Source organism: Micropterus dolomieu, linkage group LG11 (assembly GCF_021292245.1).
Source record: "Micropterus dolomieu isolate WLL.071019.BEF.003 ecotype Adirondacks linkage group LG11, ASM2129224v1, whole genome shotgun sequence".
In the NCBI taxonomy this organism is placed as follows: domain Eukaryota; kingdom Metazoa; phylum Chordata; class Actinopteri; order Centrarchiformes; family Centrarchidae; genus Micropterus; species Micropterus dolomieu.
The window spans coordinates 6,306,374-6,331,700 of record NC_060160.1 but is presented as its reverse complement, the minus strand read 5'-3'; the positions used below and the strand labels follow the sequence as shown (position 1 = coordinate 6,331,700).

At 41.1% G+C, this 25,327-nt stretch overlaps 3 protein-coding genes across 10 annotated transcripts in view; 1 reads left to right on the top strand and 2 right to left on the bottom strand.

Moving 5' to 3' along the window:
- si:ch211-168d23.3 (BRD4-interacting chromatin-remodeling complex-associated protein) overlaps positions 1-8,583 on the top strand; it is a 20,260-nt gene extending 11,677 nt beyond the window's left edge. Inside the window, exons 12-14 of the mRNA XM_046062247.1 lie at positions 2,175-2,269; positions 2,685-2,787; positions 4,275-8,583. Of these exons, the coding sequence (XP_045918203.1) occupies positions 2,175-2,269; positions 2,685-2,787; positions 4,275-4,996 (920 nt within the window). The 3' untranslated portion in view covers positions 4,997-8,583. The remainder of the gene's footprint in view (positions 1-2,174; positions 2,270-2,684; positions 2,788-4,274) is intronic.
- Positions 8,584-8,661: 78 nt separating this feature from the next.
- Positions 8,662-17,245, bottom strand: exd2 (exonuclease 3'-5' domain containing 2). 3 transcript variants are annotated; one of them, XM_046062248.1, is made up of 10 exons: positions 17,131-17,245; positions 16,034-16,104; positions 15,494-15,945; positions 14,595-14,851; positions 14,351-14,477; positions 13,317-13,624; positions 13,059-13,165; positions 12,469-12,604; positions 10,824-11,192; positions 8,662-10,103 (listed from the first exon to the last, which is right to left on the bottom strand). In XM_046062248.1, the coding sequence occupies exons 3-10, from the start codon at positions 15,902-15,904 to the stop codon at positions 9,887-9,889; spliced, it is 1,932 nt and encodes a 643-aa protein (XP_045918204.1). In that variant the 5' UTR covers positions 15,905-15,945; positions 16,034-16,104; positions 17,131-17,245; the 3' UTR covers positions 8,662-9,886. The 3 variants fall into 3 exon arrangements, with proteins under 3 accessions (XP_045918204.1, XP_045918206.1, XP_045918205.1); XM_046062250.1 differs by having other exon boundaries at positions 15,509-15,945; positions 17,131-17,218; XM_046062249.1 differs by having other exon boundaries at positions 17,026-17,137.
- A 686-nt stretch (positions 17,246-17,931) lies between these two features.
- Positions 17,932-25,327, bottom strand: part of numb (NUMB endocytic adaptor protein) — a 43,153-nt gene continuing 35,757 nt past the window's right edge. For 2 of the 6 annotated variants that reach the window (XM_046062240.1, XM_046062242.1), the window contains 7 exons: positions 24,792-24,866; positions 23,222-23,362; positions 22,679-22,883; positions 22,202-22,495; positions 21,817-21,960; positions 20,973-21,110; positions 17,932-20,196 (listed from right to left, as the gene is read on the bottom strand). In XM_046062240.1, coding sequence (XP_045918196.1) covers positions 19,439-20,196; positions 20,973-21,110; positions 21,817-21,960; positions 22,202-22,495; positions 22,679-22,883; positions 23,222-23,362; positions 24,792-24,866 — 1,755 coding nt within the window. In that variant the 3' untranslated portion in view covers positions 17,932-19,438. The remainder of the gene's footprint in view (positions 20,197-20,972; positions 21,111-21,816; positions 21,961-22,201; positions 22,496-22,678; positions 22,884-23,221; positions 23,363-24,791; positions 24,867-25,327) is intronic. The other 4 variants (XM_046062239.1, XM_046062241.1, XM_046062243.1 and 1 more) reach the window with 2 other exon arrangements.

Here is a 25,327-nt window from a genome sequence, read left to right as displayed (position 1 = left end):
TATGGTTGCCAGGTTGGTATTTAGTGGCCAGGAAAATAGGCCCCAAGGATAAGTTAATTTCAGTGGCTAGAGCAACCTATAAGAACCTCAAAGATGTTAAACACACTTTACCTAATTGATTACTACCTTAGTGAGGAAATAACTTCAATGTCGACTATCGTTCTTTAAATGCAGTGATTATATATTTTATTGCATAAAGTTAGCAAGGGCAAGCATACAACTGAAATTGGTTAAAATTGAGTAAAAATAATAAAACTGTTAAAATTCAAAACCTGATACGAATAGCTGAGCTTGAGTGTTTTTGGTTATCTTCTTTTTGGAGAGAAAGGGAGGGGAAGGAGTTGTCCTGGCCAAGGAGTTCTTTCCCTCTTCTGCTGGGCTGATGACTCTGGTGGAAACCTGAGGCTTTGTCCAAAGCCCTCAAATTGTCTTCAAAAATCTTCAGTCTTCGTCGCAGTTGAAAAGGAGAAAATCTTCCGAGTCCGATGATTCTTCAGTTGTATTGGCTATTATGGTTATCCTCCGTGGCATGATCTGATGAAACTTTGCTGAAGAAATCTCTGAAGCGTTCCCTAGTTGATTGCTGTTCAAATCCCCATCTCTTGTCTTGGGCTCTTGGTCCGGTGCGGTGATGGTCTTGCTCCGAGTCCGATGCCTCTTGAGATCCGCCGAGGAATAACCCCGATCTCTTTCTGGCTTCTCTTTATATATCCTATTCCGTGGCTGATTTCTTTGTCATATCAGCCACCACCCTTATCCTGTCCATGTGACTACTGTCACATAGCTTGTTCATCCTTAAATTCAGTTGGGCCAGAGATGTCCTTATTTGGCCATTACATTTCCCCTTGCTGACCCTTCTCTCCCAATGACTCATATTTTTTCATACATTATATTGCTTATAGCATTGTTAAGCTCTGTGTTTTGCAGATGGAAGTATGTTGCACTTCCCTTTTCTCACTCACTGTTGTGTGTTGTGACCTGATAGTAAGAGCGTTGGGATCTCAACTTATTTGACAAGGGACTCTCCGTTTAATTGGAGTTATTATTATACTATATACTTTTCCTTAAATTCAACTAAAGATCCAAAATGAACTATCTTCTGTATTAAATTATTAAATATTATAATTATTTTATTTTATTTTTAAAAAGTGACGGCCGCTTAGTGTATCATATAAGAACACATACAATGCAACTTAGATATAAATTAAGGACAACTATTTTAACCTGGGTGTGACAGCATACATATATTTAGCTTTTAAATAAAAATTGGTGTCAGTCAGATACATATGATACCATTACATTATCAAGGTGGATGAGGAGAACTGGAGACTGAATAGTGAACACTTAGTAATGGGTGAATTAGGTGTTATTTATTTGGCTATTTACAATACTTACATGGGCAAAAAAATGTGGGGGGAATAGGACAAAGTGGTTGTGCAACAATAAATGAAATGAAAGAAACCTAACTAAACACTTCTTCTTAAAATAACACCCGAATAACATGACTTAACTAACTTACTTACAAAAGGAAAGCGTTACACAGTGGGGGCAACAACAATCAACCTGGGTCGCCTTCAGTAGGTGAGGAAAAAGAAACAGTGCCTCTTGACTTGACTATGACTATGATATTAGTTATTATGTAATTAATCAGTGTTGTCTATTGAAAGATGTTACCCTGAATATACTCTAATGCAACATTTTGCACTGAAGTAAACTGTAAATGATTATGTTTAATGTAAATCTGTGTTCAAGAAAGAGTGTCCTGTCTTCAATATGTTTCAGAGCCCTATCTGGCCAAAAATAAAATCCTGTCGACTTTTAATGTCTACAGGAAATAGTCAAACGCAAAGATCAATGCCAAAATATAAGAATCAAACTATTATTTTTGTTAGCTATAAATCTGCTAATTAGTTTCTCAATAAATCATGAAAAAAATCCTCAAAATTTCCTAAAGCGTGATAGAGAAAAGCTGCAAATCCTCACATTTAAGAAGCTGGAACCAGGGAAATGTTTTGTATTTTTGCTTGAAAAATTGCTTTTTGACTTATTATGTTTGTTGCTATAAAACTATACACACTCTACCTCTTGATGGAAAACAACAGCTCTGTTAACTCTTCTGATCCCATTCCAGTCCATTAACAGTTAATCTGACTATAATGTTTCTTTTCTCACAGTGGACCAGGAGTTTGACACTGTGTCCGGTTTCCTGCTGAAACGCACCAAGGACATGGTCAACAAATACAGGCAGCTACTGGTTAGAGAAGCCCAGGTAAACCACAATACACTGCCTTCTTTCTCTGTACCTGTATGTAAAATATATGTATAATATGTATCTTGTATCACTTCCACATCCAAACTGTGTTAGGATATTAATTAACTTTCAGTTGAGTCCATTCAGACAGTTTTGTCTACTTTCTTGTACAAATATACGCTTTGTAATTAGTAAATTAATGATAATGTATCACGAAGGAGGACTAGTCCACTGTGACTGTTCAGAAAATTAGCTACTTTTGAGACAATGCATCTTTTGTTTATAAGACCTCATTCATCTGTAAGTGGGGAGCGAGACAGTTAAATGAACCAAACACAAAGATTTAACAGAGTCATCTCCTCAGGGCTGTTTGCAGCAGACAGATGGAGATGTGTGTGTGTGTGTGTGATGGGATATAAACTGGTTTCCACAGCAGGAGAGTCCGTCAGCAGAGATGGTGATGCTGGAGCGCCTCTTCCTCCAGGCTGAACGATGCGCTTTAGCGGAGGACAGACGGAGAGTCCGCAGGGACCCAGGTCAGTGTCCCAGCAGGAAACCATAATCACCACATACTTTATTAGACGTGTGTGTGTGTGTACATACATGTGAGTGGCATCCTGTCTGTTTTGGGGTTTTTTGTCAAGAAAGATGCTATTTCAAATCCCAAGACTGGGACTGGAAATATGGACGTAAAAAAGTCAATTAGTGACACTCATTTTTTTTTTTTCTTCTCACAAACTAATTTCACTGTGCCTCAGAGCGCGACACTTAACCTCCATATTTGCTCCGGAGCAGCTCCCAGGTGTGAATGTGTAATTAAGCTGTGTAAATGTGGAGCAGGGTCGTGCTGAGAAAGACTCTGACGAAAAAATTACATGTGAGAGGTTAAGAGCAAATTAAAGCAGGGTTGTTATGTTAATTAAAAAGTTGGAAACGGGGGAAGGAAGCTCTTGAAAACTGTTAAATGTCAGGCTTGGCTGCTGGGACTTATGAAGGAACAGTGCACATTAATAGACTTTGGTGTCAATGTGTTTTTTATCTATAGTCCCTGAACAGATGTTACTTATTCAGACAAATATAGTATTTTTGTTGGAAAAATGATTGGATTTGACAGCTAAAAGAACATGACCAGACTCTGTGAGAATAAGTATAGAAGTAAGTTCATCCTCATCCACAGCAGGATGTAGGTGATACACTTGCCAACAAAGAGATTTGAGCTTTTATCTTCCCTGCAATCCAGCCTGGCATATCTAATAACTTTGGAGATTATGGCTGGAATTTACAAAGCAATATATATTCATTCATAGGGAATATTTCATGGATAGAAAGTAACCCCAATAATATAATGTGGTCATGATATACAGTATACTGTTGACAGAGATGCGGATTATCCACAGTGACATTATTTTCAAATGCTGCACAAATTACATTTATTTTCATGCCATTGTTTTAATTTTTAAATTTTTAATTTTGTCATGCATGCAAAAATTCCCAGGCTTACAAAACATCTTTTGCATCACCACTAATTTATATGAACCAGATGCAGAATAGTGCATAGACTGTACATTTCAACCTATTTGAATGTGATGGAAGGCTTTTTAGACAAAGTTAACAAACTTAAACACTTCAAGACTGAACGTTCGAAGTTTTGATCATCTCACCAGCAGAATATTTCTGGGTTTTGTTGAGCCGAACCTAAATCCCACAGCTCAGAATAGCCAGAAGAAGAATACCAGTTCTCAACTGTGCAACTAAACATCTTCAGCTTCTACATATGCAAGATGTAACTTATGATTTAGGGCCATACTTCTGTTCAGTATGCATGAATACTCTTAATAACTTTCTTCTTATTTATTCTATACTCCAGTCAGACTGAAACATTATTACGTTTCAGGGTCAGGGCAGAAGTCTTAGTGACTGATATTTAAAAAACGTGTGTTTGTAATGATGACGGCTCTGCGGCTTTTAGAAAATCACAATAAGCGATGTTGTTTAATCTTCTGCTCATTTTTCTTTATTCCAGAGTCATTTATGATGGCCTTGGCTACATCAGCGTCTTCGCCCCATGGCGCCCACTCCTCCGGTCCCTCCCAACACTACTCCTCTGGCAGCCCCTCCTCTCCACCAGCCTGGACCAGACTGTCCGACCGGCCCCCGGGACTCAAGACGTACCGCTCCAGCTCCCGTGGGGCTCTCAGGCTCACCATCAAGCAGGAGTCTGGCTCCCGTAAAGTGGTTCACAACTCTGCCTGTGACCCGGGACTCAAGAGGGACCACAGGGGGCAGCTGACCAACGGCGGCGGAGCTGTGAACGAACACCACTCTCAGGCACCCAACGGAGCACCCCAGGGTCCTCAGCATGACGCGGAGATCTGCAACGGAGGTCTTCCTTGTAACACTGCAGCGGATGTCCCACAGACAGCACCCGATTCCAAGATAAAAGCCCCAAATCCTTTTTCTATGCCAGAGCAACAGGCTGGTTGCTTCGAGTTGCCTCCCAGAGATGTCAGCGCCCCAAAACTGAAATGCTACAGGTTGGATGCGTCGCCTCGGCCGGAGCAGCGGTTCAGCCCGCCGCCTCCTCCCCTCCCAGAGGACAACATGCTCAGTGAACATCTACAGAGTGCCATCGACAGCATCCTGGAGCTTCAGCGTCTGCAGGGCCCCTCGGCGGCCCAGACCAGGGCCACGTCAGGCCCTTCACTGGACCAGGCTGTCACCAGCATCCTGGAGGGACACCTGTGAGGTAATCTGCCCTGGCAGACGTCCACACAGATACAGCAACATCTGTCTGGTGAACTTAACTTCTTATCTGTTCCCAGAACTAGAAGAGATTTAATTTCTGGGTTCCAGAGATTACTTTTTAGGAACTGATTGTTTGTTTGAAAGAAGGAAGGGGGGGGGGGAGAGGCACTATAAAGAGATGCATACCAGACAACAGCACTATCTATAGTCTGATAGATGTTAGATACTTCATTTTGATGTATACGTTTGTGGAAAAAAAATCTATTTGAATAGGAGCTATATTGTTTCAGTGGTAGTTAAGTCATTCAGAGGTTTACGACACTGGTGTAACCTTCATCAGCATATAGTATATAAGTAATAGTGAGGATAACGAACACGTGGCGTAGACTGAGATTATTCAATAGTTTTTTATAAGATTTCTTTCAAATATGTGAAGTTTCTTTTGCATAGTGCCAAGCTTCCAGGGTATTTATTTTGGTAATCTGTGCCAATTGTGTTTTCAAATGAGTTGCATTGAGAAAGGCAGTGAGTGTGTGACGAGTGTTTGTGTGTGTGTGTGTGTGTCTTTATTTGGATTAGTTTGTGTGGATCTTAAGAGAGTGTGTGTGTGTGTGAAAACATTGCATCCTGCGATGGGACGGTACATAAAACCCCCGCAGGCTCCATCATCTCGGCTTATCGAATGAAACCTCCAAAGAATTTGTGACTTGCTACATCCTGAATACACCAGCAAACGTCCATGTTGTGTCTCTTCCCTAAAACTGGAGTCTGTCCTTGCTAAAGAACCCGAGGGGAACACAAAAAAAATTAGGCAGTCGTGGGGTTTTTTTGGGCCCTTGTTGTCATTCATTCTGGAATCTGATGTGAAATATTTCTAGCTTTCAGAGACAAGAATGGTTCCCAAACTTTATGTATTAACATGCAAGCAATAATGAGTTAGGGTTGATAGGAGCAGTGGTGGTGCAGTGAGGAGGAGGAGGAGGAGGAAGGGGGAGGTTTTTGTCTACCGTTGAATGAAAACAAAGATTGTTTTTCAGATGAGAGATTTTGCCAGCAAAGCCCGTGTAGTTTAGGAATTGTGTTTCAAACACGTTTCAAGGGTTTGAGGGTCACTAAACGGCATAAATGATCATGCAATTGTCCAGTTTGGGAAAGAAAAACACCAAAACTGCGGTTGTTTTCCATGACACACTGTACAGAGCTTGAGCCTCTCTGCATCATCAAACAGCCTTTGACCAAAAGCTAGAGGAATCATCCGCTTTCACGTTTACAATTCTTTTAATTTATTAAATTATTTGTTTGAAGCCCGCTGTGTTAAGCCGGAGATATTATTTTTACGCAGCCATTGTGAAGCAATATGATTTTTTGCAGCATCTTATGTTAATGTGACAATCTTATCTGTTTGTGTGAAAATGTGACTTCTGTTCATATGAACATACGCGAGGGAGATGAGGTCATTTGCATCGACTGTGACAGCTCTCCCTCATAAAACATGTGGAAAATATTCTTTGTAGAAGGGTTTTTAACTTGAAGGTCAAAATGTTAACGCTGCAAAATGTCTTTTTGTAATATAAATTGAAAATGCGCTTCAAAATTTAGCTTTTGGAGATACTTTTAGGGGTCACGGTTTGACTTGCGAATTGGAAATGTTTAGAATATGCCTTATTGTCAATTCAGTGTACCTTTATGGGAAATGGAATCTGCAAAGAAAAGATAATTAATGTGATGTTTTAAATACTGTAACATCTGGTGTTCTGAAATGTGAAAGTAACCTGTCCCTTCAAAAAAGAGAAAAAAAAAAATCTTCCAGAGATTTGGGGCTAAATCAAACAGGCCTTCTCATTTCTTGAGTTGCATTGTCATTTTTTTTTAAATGTAAAATTGTCTTTTGTTGGAATAAACAAAAGGAGTTAATAATATGCAGTAATGTAATGTTGCCATCCTCTGCAGTAGTATGGAGTGGACACACACTGGAGGATTCATAAAGGACTAGTTGGATATTCTATTCTTAAATACACTTTGATACCACTTGTGTGTCTGTATGCTAAATACAAAGTGACAGCTTAGCTTAGCATACTGGAAACAGAAAGAGCTAGCTTGGCTCTGTCCAAAGGTAACAAAATCCACCTACCAGTACCTCTAAAGTTCACGTGATACTGTTTTATGTGGAATTGTGTTCTGAATTATTTCTTGGCCAGGAGAAGCAACTTCCTTAAAATGTCAATCGATATTTTTTAATGTTTCAAATCATTATGTGATAATGAGAAAGGGGTCGTTCTTAGAGTTCAAACTACAGAGGCTCATAACCTGAATCTGCAGTTACGCTGCGCTTTAGAGCAAGTTTCTGCTCATGGTTTCTTTCCAGCCGCAATTACTGTTTGGTTCACTCTCATAGTGTAGTTTTTCAGCCAGATTAGGCAGCTGTTTTCAGAGACAAAGCTCTAAAAAAACCTACTGTTCACTACCCGCTCAGCACCAAACAGCAGACAGATTCAGCTGGCAACTAGCTGGTGGACGTAGTGGAGCATTTAGCAGCTACAGAGCCAGCTATTTCCCTCAGGAGTTGGTAGACATCTGTAACTGCTGAATGTTTGCTAACAAGTTCGTTTTATGCTGCCCCCAAGTGGCCTAATAATTCAGTTATTGCAGTTTCCGATTGCCTGGTAACCGCACAGCGACAACCAGACAGAAATAGTCTGGCACAGACTTTGTTTTTTGTACATATTAATCTAAGTAGATATAACTGTTAATTAGTGAGGTGGTAGGTGGATTTTATTACCTTTAGAGAGTTTGCGGTAACGTTATTAATCTTTTTCCTATCTGCAAGAAAGAATCTGCTTATTTCCCTAATTATTCCTTCAACAGTCCCAAAATAAATGAGCATAAAAACATTAAATCTCCAGGTGTGTTTCCGCCCTCAAGAGGATTCACTGTAATGCAGTAAAGATGTCAGAGTGTCTTTCATAACACAGGATTGCACTCCATGTCACTCTAAACTTCTTAAAAGGGAATTCCACCAAAATGTTTTTATTTTTAATAAAGTATTTCCCAATGTTTGCCCGTATCTTTCTCCTCTTTAATGCTCAAGATGAAAAGAAAAATAAATTCTCAAGTCACCTTTGGTGGAATCCCTTTGAATGAAGCAGCCTCATGTGCCACTGTTATTGTTGCATTATGTCTGCAGTGTCAAACACTGACCATTTGACACATGCTTAGTTTTCTCAGCATTTTAAGACATCTGCATGTTGAGCCATTTTGGTATTTTTGTATTTGTTTATTTTTTTTCCTGACTGAACTGTGAAACCAGGGGAGCTCATAACTCTACACTAATTCAACTTCAGATACAAAACATTTGACTGACAGATTGTTCTGATGCCAAAATCAAGAGGCCTTAATTCAGCAAAACTAGATTGTAAAAAAAAAATGTCATTCCTGACAAAAAAAAAAAAATCCAACTGAAGACTCCTTTGACCTGAAAGTCATGAGTGATTCATATATGAAATGTTAAGAAAACCGCTTTTGTACTCATTTTTACAGACTATTTATTAAACTGTGATTTTGTAAGAAATAAAAATAAAAAACCTCAATGTGCTTGTGTCTTTTTAAAATGGGGGGGGGGCTGTATGTGAAGAAGTGTGTATGCCAACAAAACAAGTGACAGAAAATGTATATAAACATGACTTTTATTTTGTGCATCATTCACAATTTAGGAAAACAAAAGCAGCTTTAGGCCTTTCATCCAAGAAATTACGAAAAGACAAAAGCAGCTGTATTGTAAATAAATTCACGCTCAAAAGATAAATCTGCCTTGCAAAGGGGGGTTTAGTTTTAAGGTAATTTTCTAAAGCACAAGAGTTGGCAGCTTTTCTTGACTGTAGGTTGAATTCTGTAAAACGACGTCATAGTGAAACAGTAAGGAGGTCATGTCCTGATGCTGTGAAGTCTCCGGGCAGGTTTGGGGATTAAGAGGCACATTAAAACATGAGCCATGGAGTTGTCCCAACCGTCGGGAGAATCAGCATCTGGACATGAACATTGGAAGTTTAAAATGATTGACTAAGCCAGCCAACTTTACTGTGGTTAGGATTGATCTTCCCCTGCAAAAACAAACAGATGGAATACATTCAGGCCCAAAGACACCAGACCAAAGTTTAAGGAAATTTGACTTCAAGATGCTTCTGGGAAACTCCTACTTCATCTATTGACTTAAAACAGACAATAGACAAAACAAAAGCAGTGGGGAGTGCCAAATTTAAAGGGCATATAAAAATGACCCTCTCTCTGCAAAGCAAGTAATTTATTCTCAGACTGACTGAGGTAAAAGCTGCTAGCCTGCAAGGGGGGAGTGGGGGTGTTCAGGGGGAAATTAAGAGCAGGTGCACCTTCTTCCTACAAATCAGTTCTTAAATGTCAATATTTTAACTTTTTTCATAAATAATTCAATATTTTTTTACCATGATTAAAACAAGTGGTCATATATCCACCATTGCATTGTGGAGTTAGTGTTTTTCAGATTCGATGCTGGATATCGTCTCTGATCAAATTAATTCAGGATCCAGGTGGCAGCCTAGCAACGTCTTACCAGCACCTGTGTCACCACAAAGAGTGAAACGTCGTCCAATGTCCTTCGCAGATCGAGTGTATTCACTCACACACTCATCATGGCCTTGTGGTAAATGGTAACGTAACAGCCGCTACATGCTGGTAACATTTGGGTCCCGGCTGGTAGAGGAGTTCATTCATCCGCTCACTAAAAAAAGAGAAGCAATTTGGCTTGTAAAACTGACAGTGACTGTGGAAGTTTCAAATCCAACCGGCACCTTGACCGGCAGATGAGAAAAGTCAGCTTTCTGTCCTGGTCCTGCTTGTGGTCCTTGTGGGGACTGACAGTCAGTTGAGTTTGATGGGCAGGTCCTCTCCGTATTTGCGGAGGAACTTGCTGTGGTTGTGGTCGACGGACCAGAGGGGAGGGAGGTGGCTGGGCTGCATGGTGGTAAGGAAGTGCTGCCTCCAGCGACGCTCCAGGTCCATCAGGCCCTGCAGGCCCTGCTCGGCATGGGCTCGCACCACCTTCAGACCGTGAGGCACGTACGCCTCGTTGAAAATCCTTCAGGGAGGAGAGAGGAACAGTTAGGAGATTGTAGATTCTGTACAAACTTAAATAGCTCTTAAAAAAATATTTCAAAAAAATAAATACCTGCATGCAACCCAGTAGATGAACATGATTGTCAAACTCAAATCGTGTTACTAATAAACCAGGCCGATATTAGCTCATCATTGATATATACTGTTGGGGACAGCCACCCTTTTCCAGGAAAAACCACCTTAAATAACATACCCAAAACATATCAGGAGTAACTCAACCATTTGGCCTAGATGCATACCCCCTTACGGGTCAGCCACAAAATGACGAAAAAGACTGTGTTCCAAAGAGGCACGTTTCCTCTCTGTAGAAGGCGGCGAGAGAAGGCCGGCACAGCTCCCAGGTATTGCGCAATAATCAAGATGGCGAAGGAGCAACAAATCTGCAGATTTTTGGACTTAAAATGGCAAAAATGATCGTGTGCTGCACCAGGTACCAAGGGCGTCTGACACACATGCTTAAACTAAAAAATCCTGCTGAAAACAAACAATAATTATCTTTAAAAAAAAACTAAATAAAAAAAAAAAACAAACAAAAAAAAAAACAGTAGTCTGGTTCAAGTGAGGAAATGTTTCAAACTCAGGTGGGACCATATAACGGTACTGATATAATGAAACTCAAAAGAATGATTTTGTCCTGTTCAAGTGTAAATCTGTAAATCACACAGCCTGGGCTGAAACTCACCTCGTCTCCAAACCTGCAGCCTGCTGCAGCGCCTCGTCCGTCAGCTCCTGCTCCTCGTTCATGTTAAGGAAGCTCTTGATCAAAGCCTGCAGCTCCTCTCGTCGCTGCTCCGGCAGTCCTTCCCCAGCGGTGAGAAGAGCCCGAGCTGCCGAACGTACCCGCCGTCGGTCCGAGTCCTCCAGAAGGCGAACTCCGTCCTCGCAGCCCTGAGGGGCGACGAACTCTTCAGCTAGCTGCTGCTTCAAGAAGCTGTCGTGCACATTGGAGGCGGCGTGGCAACTGGTGCAGAGCAGCAGGATGTCATGGGAGTTGTGGTCCTTCATCTCACTGGGAAAATGCCGTCTGTACTCATGTGGCACAATGTTTTTCCTGTGGGACCAAAGTAAATAATAATTAACCAGATCTGTCACTGTAATTAAGTGTCACTCTATTAAATATATACCTTTAGAAAGCATTTCTTAGTATTAAGTTCTTTTGTTTAAAAATGTTTTTATAGTGCTGTCTGGAACGGAAATTCTCTGGTTAAGAATACGCAACACCAAATAGGCCTTTCACAATATACTGTCTGATTTAGTCCTGAAAAAATTAGTCAAGTGCAGTTAATATATGGATCATCATTTACATAATACGACCTTTAAGTAATTTATCAAGAAGAGAAAAAAAGAGAAAAGCGCTGGTTCAAGCTTCTGAAATGTGATGATTAACAACTCTTTTTTTTATTTCACTGGCAGAGGTGGGTAGAGCAGACCAACACTGTACTCAAGTACAGTTACTTTGCAAAAACTAATACTCAAGTAGGAGGTAAAAGTGGTCATCAAAATACAAACCTGAGTGAGAATACAAAAGTCCTGATTAGATAAACTGCCACATTTACACCAGGACAATATTCTCAGCGTGTATCCATCAAGTGTGATTATAATATTAATGCAATATTTTGTAGTTTGTTAATGCTCCAATAAGTAAAGATCATTTAAAAATATAAATGATATCTTGTTGTCCCGTATATTAAATTATATTATTATACAGGTGTGTTCTCAGATCATCTGTGTTTGAAACATTATCAGTCACACCCACATGAAATAAGAGTAAGTTTTTCTTTTTGTGTGTTCATAATTTGGTCTGTATCAGGCTAAACCAGCGAGCATGATAGTTAAATGCAGAGATCTCTACACTGTTAGCTTGAATATTTACATTAAGGCAGAAAGCAAGCAAGAATTTTTAAGCACGATATACTGTGTGTAGCTATTTATTATTAAACATTTTAAATTAACACAAACAGACAATGATCTCTGTCAGCTCAGTGTAGCCTGCTCACCCGCTGCACCAACACTGTCTCATCCCAGGGCATCAGATAAAAACGTTTTGAGAAAGCCTGACAAAGTGTCGGTATCAGGTGCCCTGGGATAATACCGTGATGGTGCATGTATTAAAACTACTCTGACAAGTACAATTTACCCCAAAAAGTTACTTAATTACATGCAACTAATTTCTACCTACATCTGATCACTGAAAATCTAAACAAAAAAATTGGAACTTTCATCCCTAGTCTAATATAGAAATAGTACAGATTTTCTTTGACAGCTATCAGAAAAAACAAAACAAAAACAAGTTTCAGATGAATTAAAATATAAAAAACACGTCAGACCTGATGTAGGAATCTGCTTTGCCGCAGACAACACAGAGATTCTCCTTAGCAGTGAGATAATAGTCCTGCTGGGAGTCGGGACGTCCTGACGGTTCAAACAGCAGCCTCACAACAAAAGGATCTTCACTCTGGAGCACTGGGTCAGAAACAGAGATGATGTAAATCCTATCTCTGGAGATTTAAATGTAGAAAATCTTACTAGATAGCGAGAGAGGAGTGTAAGAAGTACGTAACATGTGAGACACTACTTAGATGTTAATCGGACTTTACAGATAAGTTTATTTATTTTATTAAATGCAAGTGACTTCATGTAGCATCGACTCCAAGTGTCCTTTAATACTCCAGGTCTATTTTCTTCCAACTGAACTGCGTAACTACACTAAATGTATATTGGTATGTGAATGCCTTCGTACTTGTAGAGCTCCACAGTACTTTTACTATGTGGTGTTAGTTGAACACTGCAGATAAGACAAGCCCATTTTCCCACTGAATGAGGAGGTACTTCAAAAGGCAAAAACTTGCTTGTTATAGCATCAAGATTTTCTGACATTGTGTTTTAATGTCGACACGTTGGGTGTTTTCCAGTGTACCTCCTATTCCTTTATCTAGGTACCATTTGGCTTTCTTCTTGTCGCAGGTACACAGAGGCTGGCCATCTGGGGCATGGAGGAAGCAGTTATCATAGAGGGGAGACTTTCTGTAACAGAGGGAGAAAGAGCAAGAGGTGGCTGAATCAAAAACCTTACGTCTCTACAACTTAATTTGTGTTTTATACAAGTTGATTTTGGATTTGTTTCTGCAACAACTTTTTACATTCACTTATGAAACAAGCTGTTCCTCTTCCTCACCTGGCAGAATAGCCTACACCCAGCGGTTTCCTCTTGTTATTCTTTCGAGGGTCTGGGACTTGCTGATCTCCAGACTCCGGACTTTCATAACTGGGGGGTTTCCGCATCCGCCGCCTCCGCTCTCCGTCAGAGGCCCTATCATCGCCCTCTCCTCGGCCCCTGAAGGGCATGTCCACCAGGCCCTGGCAGCGGGCAGCCAACTCAGAGTAGGAACTCCCGCTGGAGGCAGAATTGGCTTCAGAGCGGAGGCCAAGGACATGAAGGAAGAGGGCGATGGAAACTTGGGCATCTCTGGCAGCATACGTCATCTAGAGTGAACAGATAAACATTTAGAGGAAAACAGGGACAGTATCAAGAAGCAAAATGGGTGGAGCCGCTGCTTCCGTTAAGTATTTTCACCAATCAGAATTCCCATTTCAAAGTAGTAAGTGTCCTTGATGTTACTCAACATAAAAACGACTCTCCTAGATAATGTAATTTTAATTGTTTCAACTGTTTTTTTCCTCTCAGCTTCATGGATGACTCTCAGAGGCGCCACTCAGAGCAGCAGTGACTTGAAAATGCTTCGTCATTGCCATTGTTGCGGAAAGTTTCCAAAATTGAGCCAGAATCTGAAAGTCAGTTAATTTAAAATGCATAAGTTACATCCACCTGCAACTTACAATTTAAAGTTCTGTTATCAGATGTCTCACCTCACGTGTTTATGTACACAAACTAATAACCCTGGACTTTTTTATGACAGGACACAATAGTGTATTATGTATTTGTTCATCTTTACTCTTTAATTATAAAGTGTACTGGGATCATGCTGCACGGTGCACTTTTAAATAAAAGTGAATTGAAACCAGGACAGTTTCGAGCACATCGAGCCGTAGAAGAACTCTTTCAGCCACCTATCGTTCTCTTGGGAGAAAATAATTTAATTTCTAGAACCAGGGACAACAAAAATAGCACCCCCTACTTCACAGCACCATACCATCTTGGATTGCCGTTTATTCACTGAAGCAGATGAAAAATGACAAGCGCTGTAATACCTGCTCCAGCGTCAGTTGATCTGCCTCCCAGTCACTGCAGCGCAGCTCCAGAGATTTGTCTAAGGATATATTCAACAGATCGGCTGCCAGAGACTTCAGACTCAGGCCATTATTCACTGTAGCTAGCCTGAAAATGGAGACAGAATTTTAAAGGGTAATTTGCAATTTACATCAGTGTGGCTGACATAAACAAACAAAAGCAAAAAGCCTTCTGCGGCATCAAACAGCAACAATTAGACTATACCTTTGTCTTAAGGCAAGGTAACGCAGGTCAACCGTACATGTCAGCGACAGACCGTAGTCACGCGTCAGACGCTTGCCATCTTCATAGCAACTGACACCAACTTTCAAGATGTGTGGGTCTCTGAGGACTTCCATTAAACTGAGAGGGAATGGCTGCTGGCTGCTGCGAAACGCCAACAGTCTCACCAGGACACAAAGACCTGAATACGTGGCCATCTGCAACAGGGAGACCGCAGAGGTTCGGCCTTTCACAGACACCTGCAACAGGAAACAGCAGCCAGGTCAGAAAAAAAACTTAAGCAATTTGAAATGTTAATGATTCCTTAAAAAGGAAAATTCCACCCTTCTGATAATCTTTCACTAGTATACATAGTAATATTTGATGTTGATGAAATTTAGGTTCATAATTTGCTTTTGGCAGCATCTACTTTTGCTTTCTGGTATAAAAGGTAACGGTCACTGGAGAAACTGGTGTGACTTCCTCTTGAATCTATGTTTCCACCCTGTATGGATATTAAATGTTAGTTTATAAAATAAGTGATTGATGATCCTGACCTGATTTTTAATAGGACTGCAACTGACAATAGTTTTTATTCTTGATTATTCTGTTTATTACTTGAGACTTTAGATTATTTGATTAACTGTGGGAAAAAACCAAGCTCACATGTAAGAAGGAATCAGGATGTTTGCTTTTTCCTAACAAAGTAGTTGACAATTTGTTTAATAGTTCAATTAATCATTGCAGCTCTACTCTATTCCTCATTAGCTGAGAATATCTGGATTTTTTGTGTTTCTGGTTATCTCTGGCCTTATAGAGCACACAAAATCAAACGCAGAACAATGCTGAAGGTGGATTTTTCCTCTTCATCTAAAAAAAACCACGCTAAAGGTATTTCTTACGCCTTTGGCCTTTACCCATTCACAGTCAAGCCCCAGCACAGGGAAGACCGACAGCTCCTTTTGCATCAGTGGCCACAGCTGCTGCCATTCCTCTTCAGAGCTCACCATCACTGGTTTCACCCCAAGCAGCTGTTCAGAAGATGGTATCTGTACAGAAGGGGGCAGTTGTGCGGTCTGACACTCCACAACCTTGACCTCTTTCTCCAGAAGATGTGATGGTTGGGTGTATTGATGCTCTACGGCTGTAAACTCCTTTTCCACAGGACATGGATCTTCTACAGGATCAGCCACCTTCTGAGTGGAAGGCAGCCTCTTCCCTTTCGTTCTGTAAACATGCCATATGAGCAGTCCTCCTAAGGTTGCCCCTAATACTGTAGTTATAACAGCAGTTAAAGGCCCTCGATGAGACATGTTGACTTGTAGTTATCTTCAGCTGGCTGAAAAGTGCAAACCTAGAGCCAGAAAACACACAAGCCTAGTTGGTCTTCAGTTGCCAGATCATCATGCCCCATATATACAAAAACTTATGGTTTGTTTTACCTTTCCTGTGTCAGTGGGATCCCATGTAAACCTGGCTCTGTTTCTGTGATCTAGACAGACACTGCATGTCTCTGGAACAAAAAGGCAACACCACAGGTCCCCTATTCATAAACAAGCGGTAACATTCGAGCTTTATCTATGTTTGATAGTATACAACTGGAAAAATATGTCAGTATTGGGGCAGTACGCTAGTTTAAATTCAGAGTTGTGTAAAATAACAGATTTTGTATCAAAACATTAACAACAGGTTATCGTGGAAAAGAACAGAAACCCTCGGGCGCATTCGCTCTAATGACAGCTGTGTTACACAAGACAGAGTTAATTAGCATTTTTATCACACTATTGCATAATTAATTTTGTTGCGTTTAGGTGATTAAATATGTTGCTGTGATCTGGATGTACCCAAAGCTATGATCTATCAGATTCTGTAAGGCTAGAGGATTAACTAAAAGAAAAGACCGGGTGTTAGTGGTCCACAGACAGACTAACGTTATACTATACAGTTGCAGAGCAGGTATTCCTAATGAGGTCAACGCATTTAATGGGTCACAGGTCAAGTTGTGTCACGTTAGATAGCTTGCTAACGGTCGTGCAGCTAACCCCACATTCACGTCACATTCAAGGCTAAAGCTTGACAACAGCGCTCGTTGAAGTGAATACTTGGCCGTTTCATGACTAAAGTTACATTGTAGGGTTCATACGACTTAGACGACAACATATAAAGCACCAGGCTCTCGTGTGTCCCGTCAGTCGACCGTTGAAGCTATTATCAAATCACAGCTAGCTTCAGCAGGGCAACTTCTGCTAGCGTTGACCGTTTACTGTGGCACAACAGGGTTAAAAACTTAATCGGGTTACCTTTTCCCCTCAAATAAAACTTTGAGATTTTAAAGGCAAGCTTGACGGCTATCAGTTTCTGTCTTATTCTGGCTAGTTTAGTGTCGTCAAGGCAAAGTTAACCTGGTTAGCCGGTTAACTTGCTAGCTCGTTACCTCTGCGGCTTGTGCAGCCCGGCGTCCTTGAGCTGAACTGGATACATTACTGCGTAACAGCAGAGCAGTACTTTTATGTACTAATATGTGAAGTTTAAGTCTTACCTTTAAGTTTCTAACCAACACAACGCTAATGTCACACACATGTATTCTTGCTTTTCTTTACTGAACTGATCCATGTCTTCTGCGTTGTATTTATAACGAGGCTGCTGCACCGGGGCGCCCCTCTCCAGCCAGCGCCCCCTGTTGGATGGATGGAATAACAACAGAAAAGACCAACGCAACAGAACCACAGCTGCATCCGCACAAGAGACCATGTGGTCCTTTGGAAATTTGTTGTTTTTGTTTTTATAATCTCATTTGTCTGAAAAAGGTCTAATATAATTGCATCCTACATGCGTTAGCGATGTGTATTGTACAAGTATCCAGAAACCGTGACGTCAACAGAAAATAATCTGTCTACACAGCTGAAATATTTCCTTCATTCTGCTATTCATTGTTTTCCTTTGTATTCATTCTATATTTTAGTATTTAAGTATACTAAGCATGCGCTTTTACTACGGCTGTGTGTACTTTCACCTATTATTTTCACAATTAACATTTAGTTATGAAATACAATAAGAAAATTTAAAAATGGCCATAAATGTTTCTCAGAGTCCAAGGGGATGTCTTCAAATCGCTTCCTTTGTCTGACAAACTGTCCAAAATGCAAAGAGATAAAATTTACAATATATATTTTAGAAGATGAAACCAGCGCATGTTTTTAATTTTTGTTTGATAAACATAAAAAATAGTTGCAGATTATTTTTTAATGGAATAATTATTTGTGCTCTAGCTTGTACCTGAAGGAATAGTACCTGTTTTCATTCAGTGATTTCAATAAACGTATACATTCAAAACACAGAGTACTTTTTTTCCTCTACCACCTTCAATTTATTCAACCTTTTAGCTTCAACATTTCTCCAAAGGAGTGGAATAAAGTAATGAAATAATTACAAAATGGAAAAATAGATCAGATAATAGATCATATTCACAGGTTTGATTTAAAAAATAAAAACATGACAGAGAGAAATCAGACAGTCAGAGATGAAACAGTTTTATCTCCCTGTAGTTTTCTGCCTACCGTCAGAACCACAGCAGGCTAATGGAGGTCAGGGCAGGTCAGCATGCAGCTTCTCAGCTCTGCAGCACCACAACTGACTAACCCATGTTGATCAAGGTCACCTGTGAGCTCAAAATCATCTACTTTAGTGCTTGTGCAAAATAAAAAAATTTAAATCAACTACTTACAAAAAAAATTGGAGAAACGGGAGATGACACATCCTACTGTGTTAAATAAAAAACAAGATCGTTACCACACAAAAACAGAAGTAAAATGTTAAGTACTGATGTGTACTAAACTATTAAAACTGAGCACAAGTAAGAGAGGCAACCAGTTGGGCACCACCACCATTGATTGTTGCTGCAATGATACCTTATTTACAGTGAGATCCTTCACATCCAATCACAGGATGTAAAACAGAAATAAAGAGATTCTTCTTCAAAAATAAAACAAAACAAACAAAAAAAGTAAAGCAGCTGTCCCTTCACAAAATCTCTTTACATCACATAAAAAAAACATAGCACTGCTGTGAGCTGTGTGTACAGTATAGATTCTTTATAGATATATATATATATATATATATATATTTATGTATAATATATACGGTCATTTCTTGTATACACGAACATGAACTTGTCTCATTGTAGCTAGCCTGTGCCTTTGGCACGATTACTTACAACTCTTCTGTTAGATTCCAAAGCTATTTAAAATATACTTAATGCATAAAAATAAAGATTTTGGCATTGTCTGACTTTATTCTTCTGATTGGGAAGTTCTTAATGAGAACTTCTCATCTGGAAGCTGAGTTCTCTCAGTGCTGCAGTTCCTCTGCCAGGTGAGGGATGTCCCGTTCTGTCAACAGGGGGCGCTGGGAGCTGGACCGAGCAAAGTTAGGCAGGGGACTGGAGCCACCACACCTGGCTGTGGGGGCGGGTGGTAGAGGGCTGACAGGGGGATGGGTGTGTTGCGGCACAGATATTCCACAGGGTAATAACGACCTTGCGCTCCACAGCACAAACAGAACAATACAGACAACGCTAATGAAATGCTTGGGGAGCTGCACCCTTGTTAACAGCAACCTGTTTTGTTTTTTCTCCCTTCACTGCTGTGCAGAGTTCTGCTCCCTGCTGATTCACCTGTTGCTCTCCACTGTCTCCCAGTTCTTTTCGCCCTGCTGAGCTTGTCCACTGAAACTGAGATGAGGAGAGACAGGAGGACATTCTTCTCTCTTCTTTAGTCAATCACCCTTCTGCTCCCTCAACTAAAACAGCCTCCTTAATGTCCAGTGCTTTCTAATCTCAAACACAGTCTTCAGAGCTGGATCTCAAAGGTCTTGTGCAGCTCAGTGGAGAAGGGATTTGTTGGGGAGGGTGTGGTGCGCTGGCGCGAGCGGCCCTCCAAGGCTGCCCACTGGGCCTCAAAGGCATCTTGCTGAGGCTGTGGGGGCGGTTGGGTGGCTGGGGAGGATGGAGTGAGTTGGGATTGAGCAGCCCAGCTGTCTGCCCCGTTAAAGGTCACACTACCGTTGGATGGCTGGAGGGCAGCAGGGTTCATTGTTGTGGACTGTGGGGGTTTGATGAATGGACTGGCGTTGCTGACAACCTGGGCATCATGCTGATGTGTTGTGGAGACCGGGACAGGGAACGGCTGGGGTTGCGTGGCTGAGCCAAATACATTAGCAACCATCTGTGAAGGAGTGATGCCGACCACAGGGACACTGGGCTGAGGAAACGGCAGCCCGTTCGGCATCGGGTAGGAGGCTGGAGCCTGAGGGTGGAAGGCGGGTTGGCGAGGGGGTAACATGGGCACAGTGGAGGGTAGAGAGGACATGAAGGCCACCGGGGGAACAGAGGGAACAGAGGCCACAGGCATCGGCACAGGGGCGGTGAACGGCTGGGTGGGAGGCGTGGCAGCCGCCAAGATTGGATTAGGCTGTGGGGCTCGGACAGACTTGGTGACTTCATCTAACCACCGGTCTGCCTCTGATGGTGTGCGTCTGTGGGAAGGCATGACTGGGGAGGATGTAGGGGGGACCACTATCACCGGAGTAGGGGATGACCAGTTACTCCCTGTAGGCAGAAAATACACAGGAAGGCAAAAAAAGGGAGTGAATACATATCAAACAAACATTTAATTTAGAGGCACACGCCTCTAACAGGCACAGTTTATCAGTGAGACAAAGAAACACTGATGAAGACTGGGGATGCAAGTTGCAAATAAAAGTAAAAGATTCATCATCCCAGTTCAAAGCCATTGCTTGTTTAACGGAATAGCTTGACATTTTGGGAAATATGCTTAACGGCTTTCTGGCAGGGAGTTAAATGAGAAGATCGATACCACTCTCATATCTGTCTGTGAAATATGAAGCTAGCTTAACATAAAGACTGAAAACAGCTAGCCTGGCTTTGTTTGAGGCTAACGCACCCACAGGCACATCTAAAGTTCACGTAAGTTATAAACACATTATATTTCATTTGTTTAATTCATTTTACAGAGGATTATGTGCCAGATTACTTCTTAATGATAAACTGATTTTGTTATCTTTGGACAGAGCTGTAGCTTTATATCTAATTACCCCCCAGCAAGCCAAAAAGCTTATTTCCCAAATTGCTTTAAGAAATTCTGACTTCAATGTGTGTATGTACAATGAAGCTACAGGAACTTGGTGTCACCAACATCTTATGGACATTCAGTTATTGTGTTCTCATCTTCAAAAACATGAAGGATAGGATGACCATCAACTTTTACAATACCTTACATTGTAATGTCCCTCTTTTCATATCAATAGTACACTCTCAGTGCACCCTGTGACATGCGAACTTGGGAATTTAGCTTCTCTGCTTACCTGGTTGTGCTGAGGCAGGGATCCCTGCTGGGGTCTTAGCCCAGGGGTTAGTGTCTCGAGCAGGCAGAGCAGGGGGTAGAACTGGGGGGTTAGCAGTAGCAGCAGCAGCAACAGAGAAGGCAGGAGCTGTGCCGTTCACTACATCAGACAGATGTTAGACATGCACAATATTACCATGCAGTTAATTAACAATCTTAACAAGTGTTAATCACACATATAAAATAAATGTTACAAAAGTAGTTATGAGGAAATGTGGGCAGGCACACATTCTAGGCACACAATGATCACTAGAAGTCTATTTACTTCCTACAGAACTAAATGTCGAAACGAATGTCATTTTTTGAGCTTCGAAGCTTCGATAGTAATTAAGAGCAAATAATCAAAGCTTTCACCCAGAACGCTCCTTTAGTCAGATTTCCGACTCAGATAGAAGGGAGAACCTCACTGACCCCGAACTCAAAATCCAGGATGGCTGCTCTGAGCATCAAAAGTAGCGAAAGCTGTGGTAATATACAGTTCATCGCACTTCTGTCTTATTTGTGTCTCATTAAATCCGTCGTACACACAGTGTTGTTGTGCAAAATACCACAAAATGCGTTGTTATCAACTGGTACTGTTTTTTTTTACTTAAATCTGTTGTTGTACTAGAATGCAATCAACTCGTTTGTGAAGTCATTCCCAGCCACGACTTCCGAGGTAAAATTGAATGCAGCATCAATACCGGAGCAGCCAAAATATGAGATTTGTCTAGTTAAAACTTTGTTGTTTAATCAAACCACATATCCAATGCACAGGTACACATGTTAGATATTAAGGGTTTACGACGAGGTTTATTTGATGTTACCTGGCGCTACAGGAGACTGTGGGGATGATGCTGGCTTGGGCATTGGTGCTGAGGAGAATGGGTCCTCTGGGGGTCCACTAAAAGCTGAGGTGATCTGAGTGCACAGTGAACTGATGCTGTCACTTTCCCCTTCTACCTCAGGGACTGGAGGGGAAACACCAGAGAACAGTTAATATTAGGAAATATAAAAGACATTACTGTCTTAGAAGAAAGTCATCTGGGAATTTGTTCATGTAATAGTTGTGCAACAACAAATTTATATTAATAAGAAAAAAAAAACAAGAAGAAGACCTTCTTTGTTACTGATTTTCTTCTCATCTTTAGGATGGATCTTTGAAAATACAGATGGTGCAGTTGTGCTTAAAGGTTAAACTCCCAAACTCACCTGTGTTCTTCATGGGGAAGTCAGACTTGCGCTGCATGGTGGAGGGCAGCTCGTTCATGCGTAGTGACAGCTGTCGTTTGAAGGGAGAAGTCTTCTGACTGAGGGCCGGGAAGCCTCTGAAGGAGCCCTGCCTGGCGATAACATCGGCTGGTGCGTGTCTGCGTGGTATCACCTGAGGTCCCAGGGCGGATACAGAGAGAGGCGGGGAGGAGGACGGGGATGGTGAGCCTCCCGTCTGGTGTGCAGTGGAGTTTGTCACACTTGTGGCAGAGTTCCCAGCAACATCTGTCTCTGCTGTTAGAGAAGGACAACGGTTCAAGCAATGAAGCAACAATGAACAAATGAGGCAATAACATTAGCTGAAAGTGGGAGTATAAATGAAAAGACTATTTTTAGCTAGTGTGGAGGTCGAACAGACCGACCCATTTCCGAGGTCAGGGAAGAACTTAAATTTAGACGGGCTATATATATTCAGACCTTTTTTTGCATCCTGTAACTGCCTCATGACTTCCTCCCGCTCTGCCGCCTCTGTTGCCGTGGTAACACGAAAGGAGCCCTCACGGGTGAAAGTGGTTCTGTTGGCGTCAAAGGTTGCTGTGACCCCACACTCCTTCTCCCGTTTCTGTTTTCGCTCCAGACAGGCGGCGAATGCACAACCCACAGCATGACTGAGACGCTCTCCCTGAAAGAGACCATGCAAACAATTAAGGTCTCCCCGACCAAATCATGTAGTTAAATTAATGTACTTTCTATTCTAAACATGTGATAAAAAACTTCATAAAGATGGGAAAAGCATTCATAAACACCTATGTAAACTACATGATTCAAATGACACATAATACACAGCAGAATGTATAAGATCAGAGGCTTTTGAAAGAGGACAACTAAGATTTTAATTGGAAGTATGAGCAGCCTTCAAACATGTAGTTCAACATTTGTTTTGATTTCATAATGTTCAATTTAAATTAAGATTAATATCAATCAATAAAATAGTATTGTAGTATTAGAATGAGTTCTTACTGAGTCTTTAATGGCCATAAAACAATGGCAGATCCAGCGTCGCGTGGTGCCGTCCCTGCAGATGTAAGAGAACGCCCTCTCAAAGTTACGGTCCGGAGCGCAGAACGACACCTTCTCTATTGTCTGATCCAGAATGAGGTCCTGCAAAAAGCATTTTCGCCTCATTAAAAACTATGGTCAGAGTTAAGTGACACTCATTTGAGTTGAGTCGTGAATGATTGCATAGTGAACAGCCCTTCAATGTGAAGAGTGCTCGAATAAGACTGAACTACTACCATCTCAAGAAGCACTAGTCTGCACCCGATAATGCTCTCTGACCAAATCAAACTTTATTCTTTCCTACGATAATAAAATAAATACAAAAAAAAAAAAAAATAGAACACAAAAGAACAACAACAAAAAATGAAATCTGTGTGTGTTTCAGATCCAAAATTCCTAAATGTTTTCTGAATAAAATTTTAGACAATTTTCCTGGCTTGGAAGACCTTGGTATCAACTCTCTTGGTAAATCAACATTGTTGAAAAATGTTCCATTTATTATTATTATTATTTAAAAAACTACCAATAATGTAAATAAATAATAAAGGACAGAAGTCCATATACACAGAAGCAAACCAGAGAGAGAGCGAGAGCGAGAGCGAGAGAGATCCATCCATCGTCAAGCGCTTATCCTGCGTACAGGTCGCGCGGGTCTGGAGCCAATCCCAGCTGACAAGGTGGGGTACACCCTGGACAGGTCGCCAATCCATCGCAGGGCCAACAAATGTAAATAGCTTAAAATTAATTAACAAAATTAATTGTACTTTCGTTCTTTCTTTTTGTTGTTCTTTTGAATCTTTGTATTTCATAAAGCAGTTATGAGTGCACATGTCAGTAACAACCTCACAGAAAACATTAAACACCATCAGCGCTGATGATCACACAGTCAGCACCCACTTCTCTTTAAAGGGATAGTTTGGGATTTGTGAAGCCATTTGAGGAACTCATCCATAGTCATTGTATTACCTGCAGAGGATGGCAGTCAGCATGTCCCAAAAAAATCTTATGCGTAGAAAAGAAAGTTCTAAGGTTGAGAAAATGTAGATCGAAAGGAAATGACTGTTTGACAACAAGGTAAAGCCTTTTTTATGTGGCTAAAATGACCCTGTCCACAGCAGTACATTGTTTAACTTTTGTGCCAGTGCAACTCTGTTACTACAAACTGGGGACACACCGACCGCCATCTACTGCAGTTGATACAGTGACTATATAGCCCCGAACTATCACTTTAAAAGGTTAAAAGGTGTGTGGGTGCTCTAAAGAAAAACTTAAATACAGTTCAATGTAGTATCAGTTTATTCCAGCAGGGGTCAATATAACCTTTACTGTTCACTCATATCTACACCTGCAGGTGCACTTTGGACACGTTTCCAAAGAGGGAAGTAAAGCAACTTCACTATCATTACTAATTGCGAGAGCTCAGCAGCTTCCACCTTAACTAAAGCCATGTGTACTTCCTCTGGCAGCTCTCTCTCTCTCTCTTTGATCAAGGTGTTTCCAAGGCTGTGATAGAGGTCTGAAGGGAAATTACCTTTGTTTTGTCGTCTACAACACGAAGACCATCTGCCGACACCCACAACACAGCTCGCACCGGCTTCTTCCCAGCCTGCAAACAAAACACAACAGGGACAGGTACGAGTAAGAAATGAGGAAACTTTCCGGTCTCTCCATGCCCCAGTAAAATCAGCTCCTTTTGTACCATTCCTTGGTACCTATTCATAAAAAAAATCTGTCAACACAGACTCACAAAGCACACCTGTAAATAAAGAGAAAGCACCAGGTAAGAGAGAAAAGAGAAGACACAAGTAGGGAGTTGTTTTTCTGAGTGCTGTGTCATTCAGTAGAATGAAAATTTTATGGTATGAGAATTGGTGCACTGATGCAGTTGACAGTGGCGGTTAGAATAACAACCCGTAAAAATATTTGTGTGTGTGTGCACAAGAAGGAAACGTTCGTTCACACAAACTATTCATTGTTCCCTTCTTGGTTCATGGAAGAAGGGCTGAAGGGAGAGATGGCACTCCTGTTAATACAAAACACACACACACACACACACACACACACACA

Coding starts and splice junctions, on each gene's coding strand:
- exd2 (XM_046062248.1), bottom strand. CDS start 15,904: ATGTCTCATCGAGGGCCTTTAACTGCTGTTATAACTACAGTATTAGGG. Junction 13,166..13,316: donor GGTGTAGGCTATTCTGCCAG/GTGAGGAAGAGG, acceptor CCTCTGTTACAG/AAAGTCTCCCCTCTATGATA. Junction 10,104..10,823: donor GCTGCAGGTTTGGAGACGAG/GTGAGTTTCAGC, acceptor TCCTCCCTGAAG/GATTTTCAACGAGGCGTACG.